Below are 26,829 nucleotides of genomic sequence, written 5' to 3'. Positions count from 1 at the left end.
CTTCAATTAAATCATTTCCGAATGAAGGTTTTACAAACTTTATTTGTATTTGTGATATAAATCTTTTCTCTAATCCCGATGCACAGACGCGTGCTCTCTTCGTTCCTTTCTTCATCTTCCGTTTCGCTTTCAGAACACGGGTGCCAATTCATCCGGTGGAATGCAATGATATATACATTTATATATAACAAATATAATGTTGCCACGTGCCTTATTACGGCAAGAAAGTCGGCAATACAATTGTGCGTGTGTAATGAAGGATAATAAAAAGGACAAAAGGAGACAAACTCGCTCGTGCCACCCCCGCCCCGAATCTATTTTGCCACCGCATGCCGGGCGAAAGACGACCATTAAATGTGTGCCTCTTCCTCCGAAGTACGCCCCTGAGCTCTTTATTGTCACTAATCAGGAGTGAAATCGGGATTTCGCTATTTTAAATTGGAAAATTTTATTCGGACTGAAACCAGCCTAAACGTAATAGCTCAATTTGTTGTGAACACTAAGCTCTGTGCCTGTGCTCACATCGGTGCTGCCTTTTAGCACACGGGCGATGCGGCAATGACCAGAGTTGTAGAGCGATTGATCCTGCTCAGCAAAAAGTGCTTCATTCTGGACTGTCGGTAGCGTTTTCTTGTTTTTGGCACTGTTGGACAATAGAAAAAAAGTTAAAGAAAGATTTATGTTCTATCAATAAATCACGTCTCGACAATACAAAGACCAACAGTAACGCTTCCGTTTGGGCTAGTTGGTCCGTACTTGGAACATAATGCATGGCTGTGCTTAAAACGCGAAGAAAAAAGAAGATGCACACAAGAAGGGTGCCTACTTCCAAAATTACTACAGAATGCCAAAGCAAGCCTATATCGAAAAAAAAAATTGCACCATCACGTGCCACCGTTACGCGTCCATTGCGACACTCGTACTAGCGACACACTCCCTTAGAGTCGCGCGAAACTCTCTATTGTTTCAATGTGTCAGTATATATACTTTAGCCACTGTATCCGAATCGTTCTAGCGCGACCATTTTATTGCCATGTTTGGAAATATACGGGTGTGTCGCTGATGTGAGTGTCACGATGGGGATGTAACGAGAGCCCATGATGATGTAATTTTTGTTCATACTGGCAGGCTCGCTTTGTCATTCCGTAGAAAATTTGGAATTTTGTGACCATCCTTCGTGTATGTCTTTTTTTCTCCGCGTTATTTACCACCGCCATGCATAATGTTTAAAAATCACCAAGTTTGCCGCGATATTAGGCCTTTTAGCAAATAAATAAAAGAAAACTGCAAGTGGTTATGCCACCTTGATAAAGTGAAGCGTTGGGCTAGTTGGTTTAGCAAATTAAAGTATGAACAGCGTGACTTCAACACGGGGACACAGCCCCGCTACGGTGCTCTAGTGGCTAAGATACTCGGCTGCTGACCCGCAGGTCACGGGATCGAATCCCGGCTGCGGCAGCTGCATTTCTGATGGAGGTGGAAATGTTGTAGGCCCGTGTGCTGAGATTTGGGTGCACGTTAAAGAACCCCAGGTGGTCGAAATTTCCGGAGCCCTGCACTACGGCGTCTCTCATAATCATATGGTGGTTTTGGGACGTTTAACCCCAAATATCATTCATTCAATCAACACAGGGACACACGAACAAAGACAAGCGCGGATGTTTATGCCTGCTGATGATATTACCTTAATATTTTCGCGCAAGTCACCGTGATGTGACAGATTTTGACGGTCTGTGCTAGGGTCTACGTAGTTTCTAATCGTTAAAGATGATGTACATTGTTCACTGATGAGGCCTTAGACTTGGCATTTTGTCGAAGACATGTCATGAAAATGTGAAAGGTGGACTTTGAAGTCCGTGATGTCATGCGTCACGAACAAGCACCCGAAGTTTAAAACTGGAGCTTTGGATTCGACTTTCTCTACAACGATGAAGTTATCGTCATTCGTCGTTGGAGCCATGGGAGTACAATTAATTAGTGTAGACATATTCATTGTTTGTATTTAGTGTCCGTTAAGATCGGTGAGTTTTTCTTCACTGCGGGGCACCGGGATAGAATAAAGGCGGCAACTCTACATCGAGGCGAGGAGAGAAGGCGTGAAAGCACTCGGCTGTTGGACATAAAACAGCAGAAGCACAGCTTCTTATTAGTCAAAACATCGGTATGGTCGCTGGTGCCAGAGCTTAAACGTTACACATTACGCTTTTGCGCCCCAAGAAGAGCACCAACGCCGAGTTCTCCCGAAGTCGGGGAAGTGGGTCCTCAGGCCACAGCAGTTTGTGTCTTCGGCTGAGAGGCGGCATAGGCTCGGGTCAGTTGCAGCTGCCCAGACAGATGCATGCCCTGAGGCGAGTGGGGAGCGCTCGCCGAACCCCACTCCTTGAGTGTTTCCTTGAGTGTATTTTCTGTGTGCTCAACATTATTGAAATAAGTATAGGGGACGGTATTCGAAATTTAACGTAAATATGAAGAAAGAAATGTGGACAAAAAGATAACTTGCCACCAGCAGCGACCGAACCTGCGACCTTCGAATAATGAGTCCGATGCATTTCTACCTATGAGCTACAGTGGCGGTGCATCGTGCGTTCTTATCATATTTCATTTTATGGCGATCTCGGCGAAACAACAACAATCGGATGCTAAAGTAGACATTTTTCTGCTGCTTGCGGTTTGACCAAACCGAAACAGTTAGCATATTTGCAGGCTATAATAGGCCCACAGCAGCTTGACATGTTGGCTCACCTGAGCATAGTACACAACCAAACGCAAGAATTGGACGGACATACATGCGGCAAATCATCATTAGCGTACTTTGGCATAGACCAGGACGGAGTCGGTGAAGTCCAATCATCCCAACAGTGCGTGAAGCCCTAGTTTAAAAGTGTCTAATGTGATTTCGCCAGCTCAGATTTCCGTCATAAAGTACAACTATATATTTATTACAGTCGACTGAAGAATTCTTTCTTGATAATATTGAAGATGAATATTAACCGGCATACAAAGAAAATGTGCTACGGAACTTTGGGTGAAGTTTACTTTGATAATAATATAATTAGACCTGGTTTCTGAATTCGCTAATTATGACATAGTCGAGTGGAGTAAATGTATAACACACTATCATCTGCACATATATATATATATATATATATATATAGATATATATATATATATATATATATATATATATATATATATATATATATATATACTCGTACCTTGTCACACACTGGTATTGAAGTTAACGAAATTTTATACTACACTGGCGAGAGAACAGAGCCCTGGCGGACACCTCTCGTTTTGTTAGACTTCGACATAGATAAACACATAGTTCGAAGCAATAAAATTATCTATCTTTAAAAAATTCATACATCCAACTTCTAATTGGCGGATTAATGGACAGGCCTTCGCCCTGCAGCGGGCGCAGTCAGGCTGATGATGAAGAATGATGATGTTGATCCAACTTGTAGTATACTGCGGGAAATTTCAGTCTTTTAGGGCATTGATGAGATTAACGTGTTCAACACTATCATATGCCGTGGCTAAATCAATGGTTGCCAAAGCCGCATATGGCGCTCTGTGCAGAGAAACGTTGATGCCGAGTAAGCTTAATGCGGGCCCACTGTTGCCGGATGCTACCAAGCAAGCAAGTGAGCACTCATCACAAAACAAGCCCAAAAGAAGCGGAAACACAATAAAAGTTTTCATTCTGGAAACTATCTTAATAATGTTTTGAAAATGCTGAATACGAAAGAGAGTGAAAATCACCTAGTTCTTTTTGTACAACAAGAATATGCGCAAATGTGAACGAAAACACATAGCTACACATATAGTATTGTCTTCTCGGCAGTCTTCATTCAGCGAGAGGCACATTTGGCAGCGTTACTTGTCGATTGCCCCACAACGTATATTTACCTTCAAAACTCAATCGTAACGGAGCGCATAGAGAGGGAATTGGAAGGCCTGAAATCTGCCCTATACATTGATTTAGTAGGAAGGGGTGGGGGGTGGGGGGGGGTCGCAATGAATTATCGCCCCACCTTTTGGAGAAGAATAAACACGCTATGCACTCAAACACTCAGTCATCGACAAACAAGGCATTAGTGAATGACTAACGCGCACTGGTGAAGGTGATGATAACTAAATCAACCATATTTGCTAACACAACAGAATAAAGCAAAAAAACAAAAAAAACACTTGACAAGCGACTGGAAGTCAAGTAACTCGGTGAAAAAAAAATGCCCTGATACTTTTATTATAAGCGGAAATGGGAACTCTGGTCGAAAACTTAACGAAAAGTATTGTTCCCGACAGTTCCCGAGAAGGGGTGTCAAGTAAGTTTTATTAGAGAGTTATAGTATACCGTGCTTACCGTGATACCGGGCGTACCGTGATACCGGAATCGAAGTGCGCCTGCGCAGATACGTACGCTACGCGCACCGCTTACCGTACGTGCGGTATTTTTCAGATTTAAGGTAGCGTAGGTGCACGTAGTGTACGTAAACATGGCGGTGCTCTCGGACGCCCGCTTCGAAGTGATTTTGGCGTAGTTCTTGAAAGATTCACCTTGTTCGCAGCAAACGGCTGTGGCTTCGCTTGCCTTCAGTTAGCTTCGATGACTTAGTATTACGGTTAAGTTGTCGTAGTTTTTGAGATAGCTTCCCATTTCGAACGCGCCTAGGCCTAGCTACAAGATCAATGTAAACAAATCGGCAACGTGGATGTTTCCGCGTCTTGTACGTGGTTCATATTTATTTATTTTTATTATCACAAAAATAAACTTCTAACAATGCTTCGCGTGGTGGCATAGGCAAACATTCTCGTTTTCTTTTCATTTTTACTGTTTAAATGAATAACCATCTAATAGGTGGCGCCACCATCCCACTTGGGAGCACGTAAACCACGTAAACCACGTAAGCGCTATTTCGCTAAACTATAAGACGCTGCCTACAACGAACATTTGCTGCACGGTAGCGCCATTCTCTTAACCTACGCTATCACGCTAACGCTAAACTATAACTGTCTATTGACGTGGCAGCGGCACGAGTAGACGGGCCACGCACCTCCACGCAGATTGGCGTCGTCGACTAGGCGTCATGTCCTCTTTGTCGCCGTCACAAGCGGACGGCTACTTCGGGACTCGTGTCTGCCCTCTTCCATTATGGGTCATCACTCGACCTTAAGCCTGTCCTCCAACATCCCCCGTTGCTCTTCCGTCTTCACCGGGTGCCTCGTTTTCTTTCCTCCCCTCACTTGAACCTTTCCAGATGAAGTTTTCGCTGCTTGGGAGGCCACAAACCTGGGCCTGTCTACGCAACGACTTCATGGTCAGCGCATTTCTACGAATAATAATGGTTAAAAAAAGAAATAGAATTGACAGTGAAGCAGGCTGACTAATACAAACTGGTGCCAAAGCGGGGTGGAACGATGGCTGCACTTTCGCGGCTTCTTCGAAGGGAACTCGTGGCCGCCACCGCCAGCTCGTTTCCTCCACCCATACTTTTTTTTTTCAAGCCTTAGCTCGACGCGTGCGCGCTGCATTGTATTCGCTGCAAAGGATGCCGCACTGCCCGTTGTGATGCCGGAGCTTCGACCGCTGATTGGGAATAAATGGTGGCTGAAGAAGTAGGCAATCCAAGCGGTGGGCGGCGGGAAAAGAACCGCGCAGCAGAACCTGCCTCTTTCCTCAGTTTTCCGTGAACTACGTAAACGCCAGAAGCGGCATGGCAACCGTACAACCACGCGCGCACACGCACACATGCACAAACACACGTGCGCATGGGGAGGCGGACGTTCATACGCACAAACACAGGCGAGCTTGACACTGAATGCATTGCGCGCGCTATTTCTTTTTCACTAGTCGCGTACTTTCACGCAACCGAGTAAACAAGATTGAGCACATGGAAAATGACGTAATCAAAACGGCTTATGCAGTCCTTTTTGTGTGCGCTTAATGTAACAAATACGGCCTTTTCCTACTTACGGTTGCCTAATGTTTGGGGCATTTACATTTATGCAATGAGCAAACGAAAAATAGCCCAAGTAGCTAAATACGGTTGCAAATGACATCTCCTTAACCTTAATCGTGCGATGTTCATTGTGTGTAGCTTCATACCTTTTGCGTAAGAGATATGGTAAAAAAACGCTGGTGCTTTTTCTTGTTTTAACTAATCGAAACTCGCCGTGGACTTCTTACCTTGGTTTACAAATGACACAGTCACTGATGCGAGACACAAACCCAATTAAAGAAGCTCGACGCGGTGATCAAGAAAGTTATGAAGAGAGCACTGGGTCTCCCGCTTCGCACTAGCACTCAAACATTGCTCATGTTAGGGGTACACAACGCGTCTATAGAAATTGCGGAGGCTCAAGAAAGGTGAAAAATAGCAAGAAAGGTGAAAAAGCAATAATTTGCACGGGGAGATCAAGATCAACCCTGTCAGCGACCAGGAGATACACCACGATACCACAGGACTTTGCTGAGAGCATCATCGTTGCCCCCGTTGTTCAGAAATATGCACCAAACCTTCAACGTCCCCAGAAGGGTAGCCCGGGCTAACGCTTTACTGAAGAGGTTGGATAAAGGAGGAAGTGGGGCTTGCTTTGTCGACTCAGCCTCACATAAAGACCGAAATAAGTTCGCTGCGGTAGTAGTTGACCACCAGGGCAGGTGTACCAACTGCGCCACGGTTGCACTTACAAACCGGAAATCGCTGAACAGGTTGCCATCGCGTTGGCTCTGACGGATGATCGATACACCGAGATATACAGTGACTCAAAACCAGCCATCAGAGCTTTCAGCAGGGGCAGGATCACACTACAAACAGTTCGAATTATTAATAGTAAACAGGCCATTGATACACATTACATACATTGGTTCCCAGCGCACCTTGGATCACTCGATGACATTCCCATGAATCCAAATGAATCGGCCAACAGTATCGCCCACAAACTTACGGACCGGAACGCCTGTACACATGGCTTTGATTCTGCTGGATTCAAAAATCTACAATGGGATACGCCCATGACATATAATGAAATTACTAAACATTACTACCTGGGGAGGAGAGAGTTTGCACCCCCTCACTGTACACTAAACAGAGCACAAGCGGTCACACTTAGACAATTACAGACACAGTTTTATTACGCACCGGCACAGGTAAAAGAATGGTACGTTATAAAAGATATGGATGTTGTTTGCAAGGCATGTAAGAAAGAAGTATGCACGCTTGAGCATATGCTCTGTGAATGTAGGTCGCTTGGCCGTGGCATTTCCCGGGAACGGTTTACAGGGATGATAAAGTCTCACGACCGTATCCCCCAAGTCCTGGCTGTGCAATACGCCCATGACAGGGCTAGGAGGCTTGACCTCACAGTCCCGACGTGGGATTAGCCAGGCAGGTGGCTACACCCTGTACAGGACGTATAAATAAATTTATGTCCACCCATCCATCCATCAGATTTTGTCTATAATGTTCACATCCCAATAATAAAGGGCTTCACTTCGAATATCACGGGGGCTTTATTGGTTAACTATTACCACCTATCAAGCCATGTGCATGCGCGATATGAGAAATATGAATGATTCATCAAACTTGAGGAATGTCCATTTTGTCATGGTCTCAAGTGAGAAGCGATCTCTTTTGCAGTGGATGGTTTTGCAGGTACACTAATTAGTATTTATGATATTTTATTTCTCACATATCACGAAGGACGCATGCACGTATAGGAGCGTCAGTAAAAAACAAAGGAGTTCAAACACCTGGAATGTTTAATGGCATACTTTAGCCGCGAGATAACAGAGTAAAAAACCACACAAGGACAAGGACTGACGGCACTGCTACTAATTGTGTGATTTCATGGTTAAACTATTTAATGAAGCAAGTACTAACTAGGCTAACGAACAGTCTTGATAGAGCCCCAGGATCCCGCGTTGCTGAAGAGCAGTATGCGTGAGCGCTGGGTTGGGTTTCAGGAGCGCACACCGCGCTGTTCCTCCCCTTAACTGGCGATGTTTGAAGATGCGCATATCGAGCATCAGAGCCACCTGTCCTTAGTCGTTGAACCAAAACGTTGGAACGTAGTGAGTAACGATCGTTTAAACAACCGAATTTCCCGAATGCACGCTTTCCAAGGTATTGCGCGACTATATATTTATAATATATTGACCAAATGATGACGTAGTTGCTTAGAAGTCTATTGTTGCCTTAGCGATAGAGTCATGAATTGGTAGAGTATGGACGTGCGCAAGTATACCAACCATCGTGATATTCATGAAGTTGAGCCACGAATTTTAACATGTTAGTTTTATGCTAAGAGCTGTTGACAAAGTTCTACCTTGATCACTGCAGCCGCTATATAATGTATTTCAACTTGCGGTTACAAATTCTTTGAGGCTCTAGTTGATGCTGTATACAAGCTCGCCTGTGCCTACATAATTGCGGTATGTTTCAGTTGGTTAAAAGTAATTGAAATTTGCTTTTGTCAGAGCTCGGGATTAGTTTGTTTCAAATAAAATACTGTAAAATTATGGGACTATTTCAAAAACGGTTACATCACCTTTTGCCACTGCTTGGAAAATTGTTGACTTACTCTATTCAAAAACTATTCGAGTGCTGCTGATTTTATGTCGGCCCGTTTTTGAGAAATCGAAATGATGCTAATCGGGGGACACCGTTTCTTCCTAAAATGCAAGTAAAAAGCAAATCACACTCCGAAACAACAACTGTTTTGACGTTTTTAGTGAAAAACTATTCAGATATACACTTTATACTTTCTGCATTGGGCAAAATAGCTGGTAAAATTCTCGGTGCCATTGCCGTTGAACACTCGAGTCTTGAGCTCCTGCGACAATGGAAGCCAAGGACTCTTGTCGGTCAGGGGGGGCACCGTGCTGGGCGCGCGCAATGGAAGATGAAAAAATGCATTTTTGATAAGTGACGGCAAAGTATAATCGCCCATTGCAACACCAATTATGAAATATATAATTGCGCGAAGATGATCATAAAAGTGGTACGAAAGAAAAAAGTGACATATCGACGCTTCCTGTCTTTCACAATTTCGATGCTCACATTCAAACAAATTTTACAGTTGAAGGAAGGAAAATAGAGGGAAAAGAAAGGCAAGGAGGTTAACCAGCCTATAGGCAGCCAGTTTGCTACCCTGCGCATGGGGGAGGGATGGGGGAGATGAAAAAGAGCAGAGAGAGAAGATAGAAACAGCACATTCGGCAGCACATGCGCGCACACTCAGTCATAGGCTACAAGTTTACAGTTGAAAGTTTACAGTTGAAAAGTCCTTGAGCCCCTCCGCGGTGGTCTAGTGACTAATGTTCTCGGCAGCTGACCCGCAGGTCGCGGGTTTGAACCCCGGCTGCGGCGGCCGCATTTCCGATGGAGGCGGAAATATTATAGGCCCATGTGCTCAGATTTGGGTGCACGTTAAAGAACCCCAGGTGGTCGAAATATCCGGAGCCCTCCACTACGGCGTCTCTCATAATCATATGGTGGTTTTGGGACGTTAAACCCTAATATCTATCAATCAATCGAAAAGTCCTTGAATGCGAGGTGTGGCTGTAGGTATTGTTTGTACAAATGATCCTCAAAAACAATCGCCAAAATGAGCAGGTGTACGTGCGCAAAGAACCCCCGTGGTCAAGAAATTTTCGCCTCGTCAAGCTTCCGTCATCGTCTGAACTTCCAAACTACGCGCTTGTTACAGATCAAGAACGCAAAGCGTCAAATGCCATCAGACAAGGAAACAACTGTGAAGAATAATGAACTATATATACGCTATGAATTCCTCCTCATCCTTCATGACGCCCACCCACATGGCACACACCCATGTGTCCGGTATTGATCAACATATGTGTGAATATATTGTGATGAACTTTTACCATATTTTATTGCAGTGCGCTGAATAAGATCCCCCGAGAAAAACAAAAAGAAAGGCTTTTACCGTTGTTTCACCGAGGGCAAATGTCCCTTCATCGAGATATGTTCATCGGTAGGGATTCGTCGTCTTCATGTGATTTATTCTGGTAATTCAAAGCACGACCTCTGAACAGATGTCGCTGCTGTGGTAGCTAAGCAATACAGAAAGTGACTGTCTCGAGGCCCTTTCACACAAAGGCGTTGACGAGGCATTCGCGCTCATACCATCTCTCTAAAGTTTTATTGTCATGCCCGTTTCACCTGATGATCAGTGTATTATCTTATTTTAATACCTATACCTGTTTTACCTGTCTTTAAGGTGAAGCATTTTAGGCCCATACACAGGCACTTAACATAACCATTGTTCACACTCGTTCATATGTACCGGCGCTCTTTGGCCATCAAATGACCCTTGCACAGATAAACATCATATATCATCATAATTCATAAGGTACAGAGAGCCAAAGCTCTCCCACTTTAACTGCAGTTACCTCACATGGCTCCCAAAAAGGAGCCTCAGTTACGAGAAGCTGCCACCATTGTTCACCCGAATTTCGCGCGCTGAAGCAGTTTCTTGGTGCTGGAGGTAGATGAAAGGCAGTTCCCAGTTCCAAGCGGCTGTATTTACCCAAAGGCTGATTTACCAAATTTCTGTGGCACATTGTTTGGGCAAAGTATTGCCTCCTTCATTTAGACCGTGCACTGGTGAATGATGGGGTTTAACCAAGTTATGTGGCACGTACATTACCAGTTTGTGATGATAATAGTTTTTTTAATACCAATGGTTGGGATCCCAAAACCACCAATGATTGTTTTTTTCTGTTTTGGTTCGTTGGACAAGAAACAATTTTCTAAACAGCTTCGCTACTGGACAAGATTATGAGTAATTCGTATTTGGGCAAAGCCTTGCATCCTTACGCGGCTCACCCATTTGCTGCGAACTGCGCCAGCTCGCTGATGCCCAGCGGTGGCTGCAGCAGTCCACCAGCCACGGTCGTGTGCACCTGGTAGTGGTAGCCTTCGGCGACCGCCTTGGCCACCTCGAGGGAGGCACACGTGGAGATCATCGACAGCGTGTCCGCAATGCCGTCCGCAGATTCCACGGTAAACAGGCTTCTGATGAAGGGCTTCACGCCCAGCGGCACGTTGAACACGTTCAACGTGTACTCCAGCAGTGCCTTCGGTGTCGATGCGCTTCCGTCACGCTGCGCGAGGAAGAGATGACTGAGCAGGCCATTGTACGCGTGTGAGACCAATGTAGGAGTAGCAATGGCTCTCATTGATTTACTCTAAACCGTCCGAACAATTTATTTGGTGTGCCGGTCGAAGGTTGGCAGAAATAAGACCACTTCGTAGATTTGGCCCTAGGGAGACCGCACTCAACGTCTAATGAAGCCGAATGCACCAATTACTCTTTGGCAGCTCAACGTCTTGAAGAACAGCTGTCTGCCAATTTACGTCGTTTTGAGTGAATATGCCTTTTGCGTAATGAGCATCGTCAATGCTACTAGCGCTAACGCGTGCTTCAGTTACGTGGTGTATTACCTTTGCGAGTGGCAAGATGCGTTCCATAAAAAACGCCTTGTCATCGGCCACGTCCAACCCGGCGACAACGGTGTGCGGGATGGACGATGGCGCTGTCTTCAGCGTCCGAATGTCCACGTGTGGTGCGAACTGTAAAGGCCACTCGGACGACGCTCGCGCGGCTTGCAACAACTCGTCGACGGGCGCGGCACGGAAGCATGACAACCACGCCGACACCGAGAAGTCCGAGTCGTTGCAACGCAACGCCACCGCCAGCCTCCGGTAAGGCATCACCTGCGCGTCCGTCGGTACGGCGATAGTGTCGATATCAGAATGCGTGCGGTTAAAGACAGGTTCAATGCTTCATGGCAGATGTATTCGCATCGCTGTGCCAGAACGGTTCACACCTCTTGCGGAGCAGGGTACAACTCGGTAAACGTTATGAAATAACAAAAAAAAGGCATATGGAGTACGCCCGCCGTCATATCCCGATCTCACCCAGAGAAAACTTGCTCAAGTGATCCATTCAATTAAGTTCGCTTGTTTTTGTGACGTCGAACACTCTTGTTGGTTTCTACAGGTACACCTTTTGGTGCTGGGTTTAAAGGCGTGCCCTGCAGTGTCTTCGTAAACTTTGCCAGAGATTTAAGGAACCGTATTGAGCCAAAGCAACTACACTGAGCAAGAACGAGCCCCTTTCATGTCAGCCGTTCTCAGTAATGCATATACCGGAAACCCACTGTGCTCCAGTGGAAGTGGTGAACCCCTTGCAGTGAGGAAAAGTAAAAGGCGGAGGGCCAGAACTTACACAACATGAAGGCTAAATTAAGTGCCTTTTATTTCTCCCATGCAAAGAATGGTTCACCTAAAGTGCCACGTGGTAATTCGATCTGAATTGCTTGTGAATGGGTTGTGCGGCTTGCAGCAGCAATCAACCTATTTAGAGCTCTAGTTGTTCTTAAAATACCGAAGCTTAGTAACTCTAAAGTATGCTCGCGGGCATATGCCGCAGAAAACTGCAACAAAAGGCTCTACTGTCGTTTCATAGAAAAAAAAAAAACGTCAGCTCTGCCGCAGTGCAAATAAGCTATGCCGTGAAGCATATTCAAAATAGTGGGGGGGGGGGGGATTTTTAAGTTTAGTTTTCAAAAGTTCAATGCAGTAGCGATAGATATCCTGTCCCTAGTGCGTTCTTCTATCACTCAGTGCATGTCTTTGATTGTGGAATGTCACTCTAGAAGCTTAAATCTGTGTCATTGGCTCAGTGAAAGTTTCGGACGTCGAGTGAAATTTTCGAACTACGTATGCTACGTCTATGGCACCGACAAATGACAAAGTACTTCGCTTTTACCGATCAGAAACTTACGACCCAGTACACGCCATCTGAATCTATGACCTCGCGATGTTTCTTGTGGGAATCTCGAGGTGCCGTCTCCACCCGCATTTTCTGTTGACGCGTTTTCTCGCTCGCCAAGCGTCATCTCGCGGCAGGAGTGGTGCTTTCGGTATGGCGAAACTGTGCTTCACTAATACGCAGAAAATTGTTTTGCTCTCTAGTGTCCCTTTAATGTAAACCTCTCATGTCACACTTGAGATATTTGTAGAAAAGAGTCAGTGTCTTAAGAAGGTCACAGTAAAGGTAAACTAAAAAGCAAAACGATATCTTCGCATATTGACGTAAGGTAGACTGGCAACTATAGTGGCCAGCCTTTGAGGAGGATGACGAAGTGCTTGTGTGGGCGCGTGCTCTGGTGTTGGTGCTTTTGGCCTTTGGTCACGAAAGTAAATGCCCTGCTTTTGTGTCTGCGTCCCTGTGCCTTTGTGATATTTTCTGGTGGAAGTGCGGGGTACGGTAGATGATACGGTCCCCAGAGAGCACCCCTGAAGCAAGCCCATCGAGTAGCTCAGCCGAGCTTACCTCTAAGCACCTACGCTCCAGCCGTCGTCTCCAGGGACTCGAGCCACAGCACGGTTAGCTGCCTGAACGTCAGAGGACCATGAACCAAACACCACCTAACGTCACTGCGCCAGCACCAGTGCACCTGGTTGTCAACCAGCCCAAGATCCCGAAGACATTTCACGAAGCTGCTTTTGAAGATGCTGACGACTGGCTCGAGTATTTCGACCGGGTCACCGTCATCAGCGATTGGACCCCACAGCGTAAGTAAGCTACGCTATGTGCACTGCTTTCTCGAGGACTACGCGAAAACGTGGTTTGAGAACCATGAAGCAACGTTTACGTCATGGGATGAGTTTCACCGGCAGTTCCTCAAGGCCTTCGCCCGAAAGGACAGGAACAAAACAGCGGAGCGTGCTATAGAGGCACGGTTCAAGGCCTTAACGAAAGTGTGACGACTTACATAGAGGGCATGGATCAGCTTTTCAGGCGTGCGGAGCCCTCTATGACTGAATCCAAGAAAGTGCGCCACCTAATGCGGGGTGTTAAAGAAGACATTTTTGCCGGCCTGATTCGAAACCCGCTTAGGACACTTGCGGACTTTCATGAGGAAGCCACTGCAATGGAGAGGGCCCTTCAACAGCGTGCCCGGAAGTATAACCAGGGTGTACCTGCAAGTGAGGTCACTTCTGTCACTCTCGGCAATGACATCAGCGCGTTGCGAGAGATTATCAGAGCTCTCATTAAGGAGCAGCTACAAAAGATGCAGGTGACTACTACACCTGTAGAGCAGCTCTCCGTTGCGGAGATGGTACGCGCCGAGCTACGGCAAGCCCTTCACGCTCCCCCACAGTTCGAGGCGCCCCAACAGAGGCAATGTGTCGAAATGAGCTACGCGGAAGCATTGTGACGTCCTCCATCGTGCAGTTCAGCCAGCGTGTTTTAAACCAATCAGCGACGCACTCAACAAATGGAGGTAGGCTTCCGTCCTCGCAGCCCGCCGTTGATTGCCGAAGCACGACCGAGGAAGAGTGATATCTGGCGTACACCCGACCACCGGCCCCTTTGTTTCCGCTGCGGGGAAGGCGGGCACTCTACCGAACATGTCCATACCGCCGTGTGGATCTCCGTGGATTTTTGCTCAATGTCCCTGTCCACGACCTGGCGAGCGACCACTGGAAATAGAGAGTTTCATCTCGAATCATCGCAGTATCGAACATCGGTCGCACGAGCCCCGCTTATCGTCGCCTGCTCGCTACAGGTCACCGAGCCCCTGCAGCATATTCACGCGGTGCTCCGAGACGTGGTTCACCCAGTCCTGCAAGCCGGGAGAACTGAGTTCAGCGACATCCGGAGGTGAGGCCGCTGACGCTGACTCTACGGAAGATCCTCCACTACGACGACAGCAACGGCAGCAAAAAGATGTACAGACACAGTCAAACGTGGTACGAAGGCTGGTAACATCAAACATTGCGGTAACCGTGAACGACGAAGAAGTAATGACACTAATCGACACTGGAGCAGACACTTCCGTTATAAGCATGGGTCTTGCCTGCAGGCTGAAGAAGGTTTCTACCTAGTGGGCTGGGTCGCAGATACGTACGGCAGGAGGCCATCTTTTTACTCCGGTGGGACGGTGCACAGCGCGAGTCAGTATTCACGGATTTGCGTATCTCGGAGAATTTTTAATATTGCCTTGTTGCTCAAGGGACCTGACTCTCGGACTGGACTTTTTGCACGATAACGGAGCTATGATTGACTTGCAAGAGTCCCAGGGGACGTTTTCTACGGCACACACTTAAGCGCGCAACCCTTACAACAGTTACGTCAATGCTTTGAGAATTGTTGACGATGACCTCACGTTACCGCCGAAGAGTAGCGTGTTGACCTTGGTAACCTGCGACGTTTTCGATGAATTCAATGACTATGAAGGTATTGCAGAGGCATATATGCCGCTGCTGCTCAACTGAAATATCTGCATAACCCGATGCCTTGTTCGGTCAGAGAATAAACGCTCTCGAGTCCTGCTGACCAACTTCAGCAACGAGTTTCAGCATGTCCCTAGAAGCACCACTGTCGCGTTCCTCTGTGAAATTGCCGACTATTCCGATGTCAGCGCAATGGATACGACTTCACCGCATGCAAAATTTCGTGCTGACCTGGGCAGCTGCATTCACGTTAATCCGGACTTGCCAGATTCACGAAAAGAGCGGCTGCTGAACCTTGTGACGGAATTCTAGGTCTGCTGCTCCACAGTATCTAAAGTTTGACGTACTGCCGTTACAAAACACCAGATTGTTACCGAGGAGTCGGCGCGGCCTCTTCGCCAACACCCATACTGTGTGTCCTCGAAGGAATGAGAGCTGGTTAAGCGTCAAGTACAAGAAATGCTGAATGATGATGTCATTCAGCCCTCGACCAGTCCGTGGGAGTCACCTATCAGTTGTCCTAGTAAAGAAAAAAAGACAAGACAATACGCTTCTGAGTCGACTACCGATGGCTTAACAAGTCACAAAACGCGACGTTTACCCCCTGCCACGGATTGATGACACCTTAGACCGTCTGCGCGATGCCCAGTTTTTTACATCATCAGATCTCAAGTCAGGGTACTGGCAAATTGAAGTTGACGAGGGCGACCGTGAGAAAACCGCGTTCGTCACTCCCGACGGGCTCTACGAATTTAAAGTGCTGCCTTTCGGTCTCTGTTCCGCTCCCGCCACATTTCAACGCATGATGGATACTTTACTAGCTGGACTAAAGCGGCAGATGAGTCTTGTATACTTGGATAATGTTGTGTTTTCAAGAACGTTTGACGAACATCTTTCAAGGCTAAAAAGTGTCCTCACTGCAATAAAAAGCGCGAACCTTACTATCCAGCCCGAAAAGTGCTCCTTTGGCTATCAGGAACTCATGTTTCTCCGCCACGTGGTGAGCCCAGGGGTGTTCGACCAGATCCGGAGAAGTTGGCTGCTGTTGCCGATTTTCCTCGTCTTGGAGACAAGAAAGCTCTTCAGCGATTTCTTGGACTCTGTGCCTGCTACCGCCGTTTTGTCAAAGGATTTTCAAAAGAAGCGGAACTTCTTACAAGACTGACACGGCCAGATGTACCCTTCGTATGGACAGAAGAACAACAACAAGCCTTCGTAGAGCTATGCAATCGACTGCAGACAGCTCCAGTGCTGGCACATTTTGACGATACTGCTGACACTGAGATTCACACGGATGCCAGCAACGTAGGAATTGGAGCCATTCTTGTTCAATGGCAGGACGGCGCACAGCGTGTGATCGCTTACGCGAGCCGCAGTCTCACAAAAGCAGATGCTAACTACTCTACCACCAAAAAAGAGTGCCTAGCAGTCGTTTAGGCTATTAGCAAGTTTCGACCCTACCTATATTGCCGGCCATTTCGAGCGGTCAGTGACCACCATTCGCTCTGCTGGCTTGCCAATCTACGGGATCTATCAGGCCGCCTTGCCCGCTGGAGCCTCCGCCTTCAAGAGTACGACATAACGGCGGTCTACCAATCAGGACATAAGCATACAGATGCCGACTGCCTGTCTCGTGCTCCTATTTCCCCGACGTCATCTGACACTGAACACGATTTACCGTTTCTTAGCATCGTCGATGTGGTCCGGAAGGCTGAGCTTCAACGTGAGGACACTGAATTACTGCCTGTCATCCAGCATCTTCAAGGAGAAGACGTTATCGTCCCACGCCGGCTCTCACGTGGATTAACATCGTATTGCCTGCGGAACAATGTTCACTACAAAGCAGCAAGGAAACTTTTGTCATCGCCGTTCCAACGGCACTGCGTGAGGAAGTTTAGCAGGCGTGCCACGATGATCCTTCTGCCGTTCACTTAGTCTTTGCTAGGGCATTAGCGCACATCCGACAAAATTACTACTTGCCACAGCTGTATTCGTCCGTTCAGCTACATCCGCACCTGCCGTGACTGTCAGAGGCGTAAAGTTCTACCCGCAAAGCCTGCCGGCTTCCTCCAACTTTTGGATCCATCTACCTCGAGCACCGTATCAGCAAGTGGGTATGGATCTTCTTGGTCCATTCCCTGCGTCATCCTCAGAAAATAAGTGGATAATCGTCGCAACAGATTATCTGACTCGATATGCAGAAACCAAAGCTGTGTCTAGTAGAACTGCAGTGCAAGTCACCAGATTCTTCGTCCACGACATTGTTTTGTGTCATGGTGCACCTGCTGTGATTATAACCGATCGCGGAGCAGCATTTACGGCAGAGTTATTGCGACAAGTAACCAAGCTGACGCACACTAACCACAAGGAAAACAACAGCTTATCATCCCCAAATGAACGGCTTGAGGGAGCGATTAAACAAAACAATGACCGACATGCTATCTATGTAGATGTAGAGCACAAAACGCGGGATGAAATTCTGCCGTACGTCACGTTTGCTTATAATACCGCTGTGGAAGAGACCACAGACCTAACACCATTTGAGCTTGTTTATGGCCGTCACGTCACAAAACCGTTAGACGTTATGCTCCCTGTAGACCAGGACAGCAGCGGAAATGACAGCGTTGACGACTTCGTTGAGAAAGCCGAGGAAGCCCGCCAGCTTGCACGGAACCGCATTTGCACGCAGCAAGATATCGACGCTCGCCGTTACAACCAAGGCTGAAGGAACGTTCACTATCAACCAGGTGACTATGTATGGGTGTGCACACCAGTTCGACATCGTGGGCTTTCGGAGAAGCTATTGCGACGCTACTTTGGCCCTTACGAAGTTGTGCGCTGCCTCAGTGACGTGAATTACGAGGTAGTTCCTCAAAGCTCGGATACTAAATTAAACCAAAGACGTCCACGTCCAAAAGTAGTCCTTGTAGTACGGATGAAACCGTACCACGCCCGCTAGTTATGAACACTTCGACGTGGCTTATTTTTTTTCGTTGACGTGACCATCTTTTGTCATGGCGATCTCTAGAATTTTAGTCAATCGACCGGGACGGTCGCTCTTGATAGGGCGGAATTGACGCAAGGTAGGCTGGCAACTATAGTGGCCAGCCTTTGAGGAGGATAACGAAGGGCTTGTGTGGGCGCGTGCTCTGGTGTTCGTGTTTTTGGCCTTTAGTCACGAAAGTAAACGCCCTGCTTTTGTGCCTGCGTCCCTGTGCCTTTGTGACAATATTTGGTATTCATAGCATCAGGGCACGCCAGGCGCGTAGCCAGAAATCTTTTTCGGGGGGAGGGGGGATGGCACCCTCTTTTATTTCAGCAACCCCCCCCCCCTTATAATAGCCATTTTCTGCTTTTTACGCCATGGCAAAAAAAGGTTTTGGGGGCGGGGGTGGGACACCTGCCCAGTGTTTCACCTCGTTGCTACGCCCCTGGGTCACGCATCGCTCTACTAAAGACATTCGTAGAAAGGAGTCCCATTGATGCGCGACCTGACATTGCGAAATCCTAATACATGAAAAACGCTTTTCTTGTTAAAAGTGACCCTCTCAAGCCATTGACTCTCTTGTACAAATATCATAACCTCTCTTGAGTGCTTGACAGCCGGTATGGAAGGCGACACGCATCTAGTCACTTGCTTGCTCGGAGTTTTTCAGTGCGTCTCGAATTCGTGACACCCGGCGTGAAACCCACCGGATTAAACGGCAAAAACGATCCGAACACTGTGCCGCGGTAGAAGGCCCGGCGCGCCATGTCCTTGCTCATGTTTTGCGCGACCGAGGAAAGCAGGTAGGCGCCCGATCCGTAACCGACGAGCACCAGCTGCTTGGGGTCACCACCGAAGGACGCCGCGTGATCACGCGCCCACTGTACGGCGCTCCAGACGTCGTTGATGGCCACGTCCATGCGAACCACTTCCGACGGGTGCAGGAATCCCAGCACGCCTTGACGGTGGTTGGGCACCATCACGACCACGTCTCCTGCGCAGACGCAGCCGCCTCATGGTGTTGGAATCGGATTGGACATGTATACGGGACCACGCGCTGAGGAGTCGGTGTATGGCATCATGCGATAGGCGCGATCTATGTAACGATTCCGAGCGCCATATTTGTTTCATTTTTATTTGTATTTCTTATAATAAAACTAATAAGACTGTTTGAGGTTTTACGTCCCAAAAGCACCATATGACAGATGCCGTAACGGAGGGCTCAGGAATTTCGACCACCTGGGGCTCTTGTTAAAGTGCGCCAAAGGCCCGTATTCACAAACCAACCTCGGCCCTACCTCATGTTTTTCTAAACTTCCTGAGCTCTCTACATGCGTAATAAATGCCTAAAAATAGTACCAGGGTGAAAGATATGGACAAGACTGTTTCATGTATACTGGTCCGGTTTATTTATCATGCGCAATAAAGGTTTAAAACCAATAAGAAAAACTCGAGGAAAGTATCAGGTTGGTTTGTGAATACGGGCCTCAAACAATTTCGCCCCCATCGAAAATGCGGCCGCGGCGGCCGGGATTTTACCCCGCGACCTGCGGGTCAGCAGCCGAGTGCTTTATCGACTGGACCACCGTGGCATGTTTTTTGTATTTCTAGCCGTTAGGGTTGATCAAGACGTGCTTACGCGTCTTCTATTGAACCAGTGTTGCGAAGTTGCCACTCTGGAATTGGAATAACTACGAAACAATTCCACATTTTCGCGACCGCAAAATAGAATGGGGACAACGCTTGGGGGAATGGAAAAAGAATAGAATTACGTCTTTTTTTCGAAAACAGGGTATGCTTTTGTTTACGGGTGGTTTTTCAATCTTCAAACGAAAGTCAGAACCTCGAATTCACCAAAAAGCACCAATTTTAAAATGACTGCTGATATCAAACACTGTACATTTACGCACCTACTATATTCTGTGTTCGTGTATTGAGACTTTATTGCTAGAAATTTAGTTTGTGGGCATTCTTCACGCAAGTGCGTTTCTATGCCATTGGCATCCATCATGCCGAACTACGTCGGCGGCTTAACCTTCTTATGTCTTGCGATTTTCTTTCTACCTTAGCGCTGCCCTAGTAGTCCGCTGTCCCCTTATCCCTGACTTCATACGTCGGCGGCTTAACCTTCTTATGCATTGCGATTTTTTTTCGACCTTAGCGGTGCCCCAGTAGCCTGCTGTCCCCTTACCCCTCACTTCATTGTTTTTGCTTCTCTCACCGCTGGTGGCACGCATTCGAAAAAAGCGCTTCTCTAATTATTGATGGAAATTTGACGCTAGCTTGTCAGATGCTTGTGTTTAATACAAAATTTCGTATACATCTACATGTAGCCACGCGCACTTTACATTCCTGGGGCACCGAGTATTTTGGCCACGTGCTCACACATTCGCGTACGTGTGGTCAGAGCTTAACACAACGGCTGGATAGCTGCTATAATATTTATAATAATAAAACAACCTTTAGGAGTAGTATCTCCCGCCCTATTCTCGCTTTTTCTGTGCGCCGCTCAACGCCGAAACGGCAGCTGAGGGGCTGTGGTCTTAAAGTCCAAAGAAGACCCCAATAACGAACTTTGGGGGCAAGTAATGACACTCGCACGTTGACGCTATATATATAGAAGCACGAAAGTAGATAAGCTTCCACATAACAACTGTTTATCCTGCCGACGTTCTGACGGGAGCTCCGTCTTTTTCAATGCATCATAACACTTACACATTTTCCGCGTCTTCTTATAGCTTGTGGATACAAGACAATCGTTATAGCGCGAGAACTGTGTCGTCGTTTTGTTCTCACGCTATAACTATCGTCATGCCATACCAACTAACCCAAGCTGCCACACTTCCAAGTTGTGGATACAAGAGGGAAGGGGCCAGAAGAAAAGTATGAAGAACAACAACAACGACAAAAAGAAAAAAAAACGGGGGGAGAAACATTAAAATATAATGAAAAATCTAGGAGAAGAAGCAAGAGAAACACGATAGGATTAGGAAGGGACAGCATTTCAAGCGAGAAAGGGGAACACGAACGAGCCATGCCATTGTTGTCAACAATATCTCCCACGCACCCAGTTTTCCCCCAAGTCGACAGTGTGACCACCATTTTAGTATTGCCTCTTCCGGTGCAATCCGCTGGCGGCTTGTCCACCTTTGAAGTTTGCGACAAATCTGTGAGAAGAAGCTTAAGCGCTTCGAGCACATGTTGGTGGCGTCGGAAGATATGAAAAGGCCGGTAATTGTTGCACCGCCATCAATATTCATTATATGCATTGGCTCCTGTCATTGAAGGAAAAGGAAGAGTGCGTTAAAGAAGGCAGAAAGAGAAAGAAGGAAAAAGGAAGAAGATTGTACGACATCCAGGCCCCCTTATCTGTGCCTTCCAGCTGTGCTTGAAGCGGCAAACCAATTCTATACGGTCAGATGCATACGCTTACAGCTTTCTTAGGAGGTAATATTATTGTTGCAATGAGAGACTAGAGGCAGAGGATTGATTAGAGAAAAGGTTTGCGTCTTTTAGTGATCGTAACGCTGAGAGAGTGCCTGGGTGTTCATTTATTCCGTTTTTTTATCGTGTAGAATTTGTAGATAAAGATTTCCGTTGTTCCCGTTTTCTGATTATTCGAAAATTGTTTTCCAATAGTGTAACCCTGATGTCATCAATGCAGTGGTCTTTTAATGTGCTGTGTTTTGAGAGTGGAAGGCCTGGCAGGGAACGTACATGTGCCCGATGATTGTTGAATCTAATTCTAAACGGAGTGTCTGTCTGGTCCACGTATTGCATGTGTAGTGGAGCATACGCACCAACGCGTATGCGCCTTCGGAAGACAACGAGAAGCCCGTGCTCTGATTGCGCGAGAACCTGTGCCGCCTTTGCCAGACTTGCTGTTCGTCCATTTTCCGTCGCGACCTCGTTGCGACTCCTCTGTTCTAATAAACATCATCGCATTTGGTGGAGGTTGCTGAGATCCCCAAGCAGACCTGGAGCTCCGCTCTCGCAAGTTGGCCGAAAGACTACCGTACAACATGACTGACGCAGTCGCCAACCAGCCCATCCCAGCACAGCCAGCACCATCGGCTGCCCCGTCGACCTGCCCCGGTGCTACCCGTCAGCGGGACCCACCAATCTTCAGCGGCAGTGGTGAGCAAGACGTCGAAGACTGGCTCTCCTTGTACGAACGCGTGAGTGCCAGCAACAAATGGGACAACGACTCCAAGCTTGCCTATGTCATCTTTTACTTGGCTGACGTCGCCAAGCTATGGTTCACCAACCGCGAAACCGCCATCGCCAGCTGGTCCACCTTGAAGACCCTCGTGACCGAAGCGTTCGGCCGATCAGAGGTCCGCAAGCTCCGCGCTGACCAGCGTCTGCGCCACCGAGCCCAGCAACCTGGTGAGACCTTTACTAGCTATATTGAGGATGTGCTCGACCTCTGCAGGCGTGTTAACTCATCCATGCCTGAAGAAGAGAAAATTCGACATATTCTCAAAGGCATCGAGGATGGCGCATTCCAGATGTTGCTGGCGAAGAGCCCGACCACGGTGGCAGTCCTCGTAAGCCTGTGCCAGAGCTTCGATGAACTGCGTCGTCAGCGTTCCATCGCCCGACAGAGTGTTCCATCACCAGATTCGATCTCGGCCGTCGCACTCGCCAATGGCAACGTTCACCAAGGAACTCTGTCGAACCAGATTAAAGACTTCATCAGGGAGGAAGTCGCCCGACAGCTTTCCCTGCTGCCGCATAGTGACGCGCCCACGACAAGCCTCCCTTCGAATATGCAGCAGGCCCTACGCACTGAAATTTGCAATGCACTCCCTACAGTTCCGGCCTCTTACCCGTGCACTTCGGTGCCATCTGATCTCTCAACTGCTGGCTACGCACCAACTGCGCCGCCTTCACCTCTCAGCTACGCAGCTGTGGTCGCGCGGCCCCCACCGCATCCAGCCGCCTTATCGGCTCCACCTCCTCCGGCCTCGCCTCCAGTCTACAGGCCCCCACCTCGCTTTTTCCGTCCATCTAATGAGTGGCGCACCCGAGACAATCGTCCCATCTGCTTCGCGTGTGGCATCGCTGGCCACATTGCACGCTTCTGCCGCCGCCGTCCCACGCCTGCGCACGCATACTATGGAGCTCCTACCTACGCACCGCAGCAGACCACCACGTCTGCATATGAACAGAGGCACTCCGACTCGGATCGCCACCCATCGACTGCTCGTTTCCCATCACCTCGTCGGCGATCGCCATCGCCTATGCGTCGTCGACCACCTCTCGAGGAGGGAAACTAATCAGTGCAGTTCCGGAGGCACGAACTGCAACTTGTGCGCAATTCCCAAGGCCTCCATTTTCGCCGCAAAATGTTGTTGATGTCGATGTTGAGGGAGTCGCCACATTAGCGTTAATTGATACCGGGGCCGCCGTTTCTGTGATGAACGCAAACTTTTGTAGGAAACTGAAGAAAGTGACCACATCTCTCAGTGGCTTGGTGCTGTCCACGGCTAGCGCGCAACGCATTCATCCCTCGGCTGTGTGTACGGCGCGCGTCGTCATCCGAGACGTTTTGTACGTCGTACAGTTTTTTGTTCTACCATCTTGCTCTCATGACCTTATCCTGGGTTGGGATTTCTTATCACGTCATGAAGCTATCATCGATTGTTCCCGTGCCGAAGTGTCCCTTGTGCCAACATGTGAATTTCCACCACCCGACCGCTCTCCTCTGCTCTGCAAAGTCATCGCTGATGACGACATCACCTTGCCTCCTGAAGCTTCGGTCCCTATTAGCCTTTCATGTCTGGCGCAACCTGACGGCACGGTGGTGTTTACGCCATCTCCGGTTTTTACTGAACGCAAGGGCATCGTTCTCCCATTTGCTGTTCTTACAATTGCGTCTGGTTTAACCGTAATGCTGGTCACCAACCACTGCAACTACCTCATTGGCTTACTTCGTGGTGAAACGTTAGGATATGTGCAACCTGTCGACCATATCGATGATATTATTCTTCCCGACGAAACGCCATGTCACATTGCTGCAATCACTCATGCGTCTGAGCCATCAAGTTCGTCAGCCTTCGACAATGCTATTGACGCAGACCTTCCCCTCTCGCATCGCCGCCAACTTGTTGCTCTCCTTAACAAGTTTCGTTCTTTTTTCGACTTTCAAGAACCTGCTTTGGGCCGCACCACGACTATCGCTCATACTATTGACACCGGCTCACATTCGCCTCTGCGACAGCGTCCTTACCGCGTTTCCGCCGAAGAGCGCCGCGTCATTACGGAGCAAGTAGATGACATGCTTAAACGTGGAGTCATACAGCCTTCTCAAAGCGCTTGGTCATCACCTGTGGTTCTGGTCAAGAAAAAAGATGGCACCGTACGATTTTGCGTGGACTATCGCCGCTTAAACAATATTACGAAAAAAGATGTCTACCCGCTACCACGAATAGACGATGCTCTTGACTGTTTACAAGGCGCCGAGTACTTTACATCTTTGGATCTGCGTTGTGGGTATTGGCAGGTGCCAATGGCTGAATGTGATCGCCCTAAAACAGCCTTTGTAACGCCGGATGGCCTATATGAGTTCAAAGTCATGCCATTTGGGCTCTGCAACGCGCCTGACACATTTGAGCGCATGATCGACACCATCTTGCGTGCCCACAAGTGGAAAACCTGCTTATGTTACCTGGACGACATCGTAGTCTTTTCATCTGATTTCCCGACATATCTTGCTCGCCTCCACGAGATTCTGACGTGTATAACTTCTGCAGGCCTGCAACTTAACTCCAAGAAGTGCCACTTCGCAGCACGAAAACTAACCATCTTGGGACATGTCATCACCAGAGACGGTGTTCTTCCGGATCCCGATAAGCTTCGAGCTGTCGCTGACTTTCCGTTGCCCACATCTCTGAAAGCCATAAGAAGTTTCGTCGGTCTCTGCTCCTACTTTCGTCGCTTCGTGCGCAACTTCGCGTCCATCATCGCACCTCTCACGAGTCTGCTTTCCAACAGCAAAGGCATATCTTCATGGTCACCTGCATGTGACGACGCATTTCGCCAGCTCCGCCGCCTGCTGACCTCACCACCTATTCTTCGTCACTTCGACCCTGCTGCGGCCACAGAAATTCACACCGATGCAAGTGGCATCGGTCTTGGTGCAGTTTTGGCACAACGGAAAGGCACCCAAGCTGAATACGTAGTCGCCTATGCAAGTCGCGCTCTCAAGAAGGCTGAATTGAATTACTCCGTGACAGAGAAGGAGTGTTTGGCCATAATCTGGGCGTTGACGAAGTTTCGCCCGTACCTTTACGGCCGTCCTTTCGACGTGGTCACAGACCACCACGCTCTATGTTGGCTGTCCACCTTGAAAGACCCGTCCGGACGCCTGGGGCGTTGGGCACTTCGATTGCAAGAATACGACATCCGTGTCGTATATCGTTCCGGTCGCAAGCATGCGGATGCCGATGCACTTTCGCGATCGCCATTAACACCAGATGTGGCTTCTCTGTCTCCCCCTTTTACCACCTTGTCACCGCTCGACACGACTGACATGCTTTCGGAGCAGCGTAAAGACCCACACCTTGCCTTGTTAGTCGACTACCTTACCGATCCGTCTGCTGTCCCTTCCACGAGAGCGCTACGCCGGCAAGCAGCCCACTTTTCCTTACGAGACAACATTCTGTACCGCCGTAACTACATGCCTGGTGGTCGGAAGTGGCTCCTTGCTGTCCCAACTCATATGCGCTCTGACATCTGCATGAATTTCCATGCAGATCCCCAAAGTGCTCACGCAGGTGTCCTGAAAACCTACGAAAGGCTGCGCCAGCGCTATTACTGGCGAGGAATGTATCGCTTTGTGCAGAAATACGTTCAGTCTTGCACCACTTGCCAACAGAACAAGACACCTCCGCGGCACCTTACTGGCATGTTACAGCCGCTCCCGTGCCCGGCTCGCCCATTCGACCGCGTGGGTATAGACCTCTATGGCCCCCTCCCATATAGTATCTCTGGAAACCGGTGGATTATTGTCGGAGTCGATCATCTGACACGCTACGCTGAGACTGCAGCTCTACCGGCAGCGACCGCCCACGAAGTTGCACTGTTCATTCTCCGCAGCTTCAATCTACGCCATGGTGCTCCGCGGGAATTACTCAGTGATAGGGGTCGAGTGTTCCTGTCGGAGGTCATCCAAGCTATCCTCGCTGAATGCAACATTATCCACCGGAAATCTACCGCATACCATCCACAGACAAATGGTCTTACTGAGCGGTTCAACCGCACACTTGGCGACATGCTGAGGATGTACACCTCCTCCGACCACACTAACTGGGACGCTGTATTGCCCTTTGTTACCTTCGCTTATAACACCGCGACGCAAGCGACTACCGGTTTTTCCCCGTTCTTTCTATTGTACGGCCGCGAACCTTCCCACCTACTCTACACTATACTACCGTATCGCCCTGGTGCATCTGAGTGCTCCCCGCTTTCGGAAGTCACCAGATACGCTGAAGACTGCCGTCAGTTGGCTCGGTCTCTGACAAGTGAGGCTCAAGGCCTACAAAAGACTCGACCCGACGA

General features: G+C 48.3%; 1 protein-coding gene across 1 annotated transcript; it reads right to left on the bottom strand.

Moving 5' to 3' along the window:
- Positions 1-468: 468 nt before the first annotated feature.
- LOC142786420 (carboxylesterase 4A-like) lies at positions 469-19,244 on the bottom strand. Its single transcript, XM_075884106.1, has 4 exons — positions 18,972-19,244; positions 11,475-11,747; positions 10,857-11,134; positions 469-643 (listed from the first exon to the last, which is right to left on the bottom strand). The coding sequence occupies exons 1-4, from the start codon at positions 19,242-19,244 to the stop codon at positions 469-471; spliced, it is 999 nt and encodes a 332-aa protein (XP_075740221.1).
- Positions 19,245-26,829: the final 7,585 nt, after the last annotated feature.

Source organism: Rhipicephalus microplus, unplaced genomic scaffold (genome assembly GCF_043290135.1).
Source record: "Rhipicephalus microplus isolate Deutch F79 unplaced genomic scaffold, USDA_Rmic scaffold_23, whole genome shotgun sequence".
NCBI lineage: Eukaryota > Metazoa > Arthropoda > Arachnida > Ixodida > Ixodidae > Rhipicephalus > Rhipicephalus microplus.
Note: the sequence above shows the minus strand (reverse complement) of the source record. Positions and strands in the feature narration are given on the sequence as shown.

Bases quoted from the DNA above. Each gene is read 5' to 3' on its own strand.
- LOC142786420 (XM_075884106.1), bottom strand. From the start codon at position 19,244: ATGGTGCCCAACCACCGTCAAGGCGTGCTGGGATTCCTGCACCCGTCG. The intron at 11,135-11,474 runs GTAATACACCAC...TTCCTCGCGCAG, and splicing joins GCATCTTGCCACTCGCAAAG to CGTGACGGAAGCGCATCGAC. The intron at 644-10,856 runs GTGAGCCGCGTA...ATTGTCCAACAG, and splicing joins GCGCAGTTCGCAGCAAATGG to TGCCAAAAACAAGAAAACGC.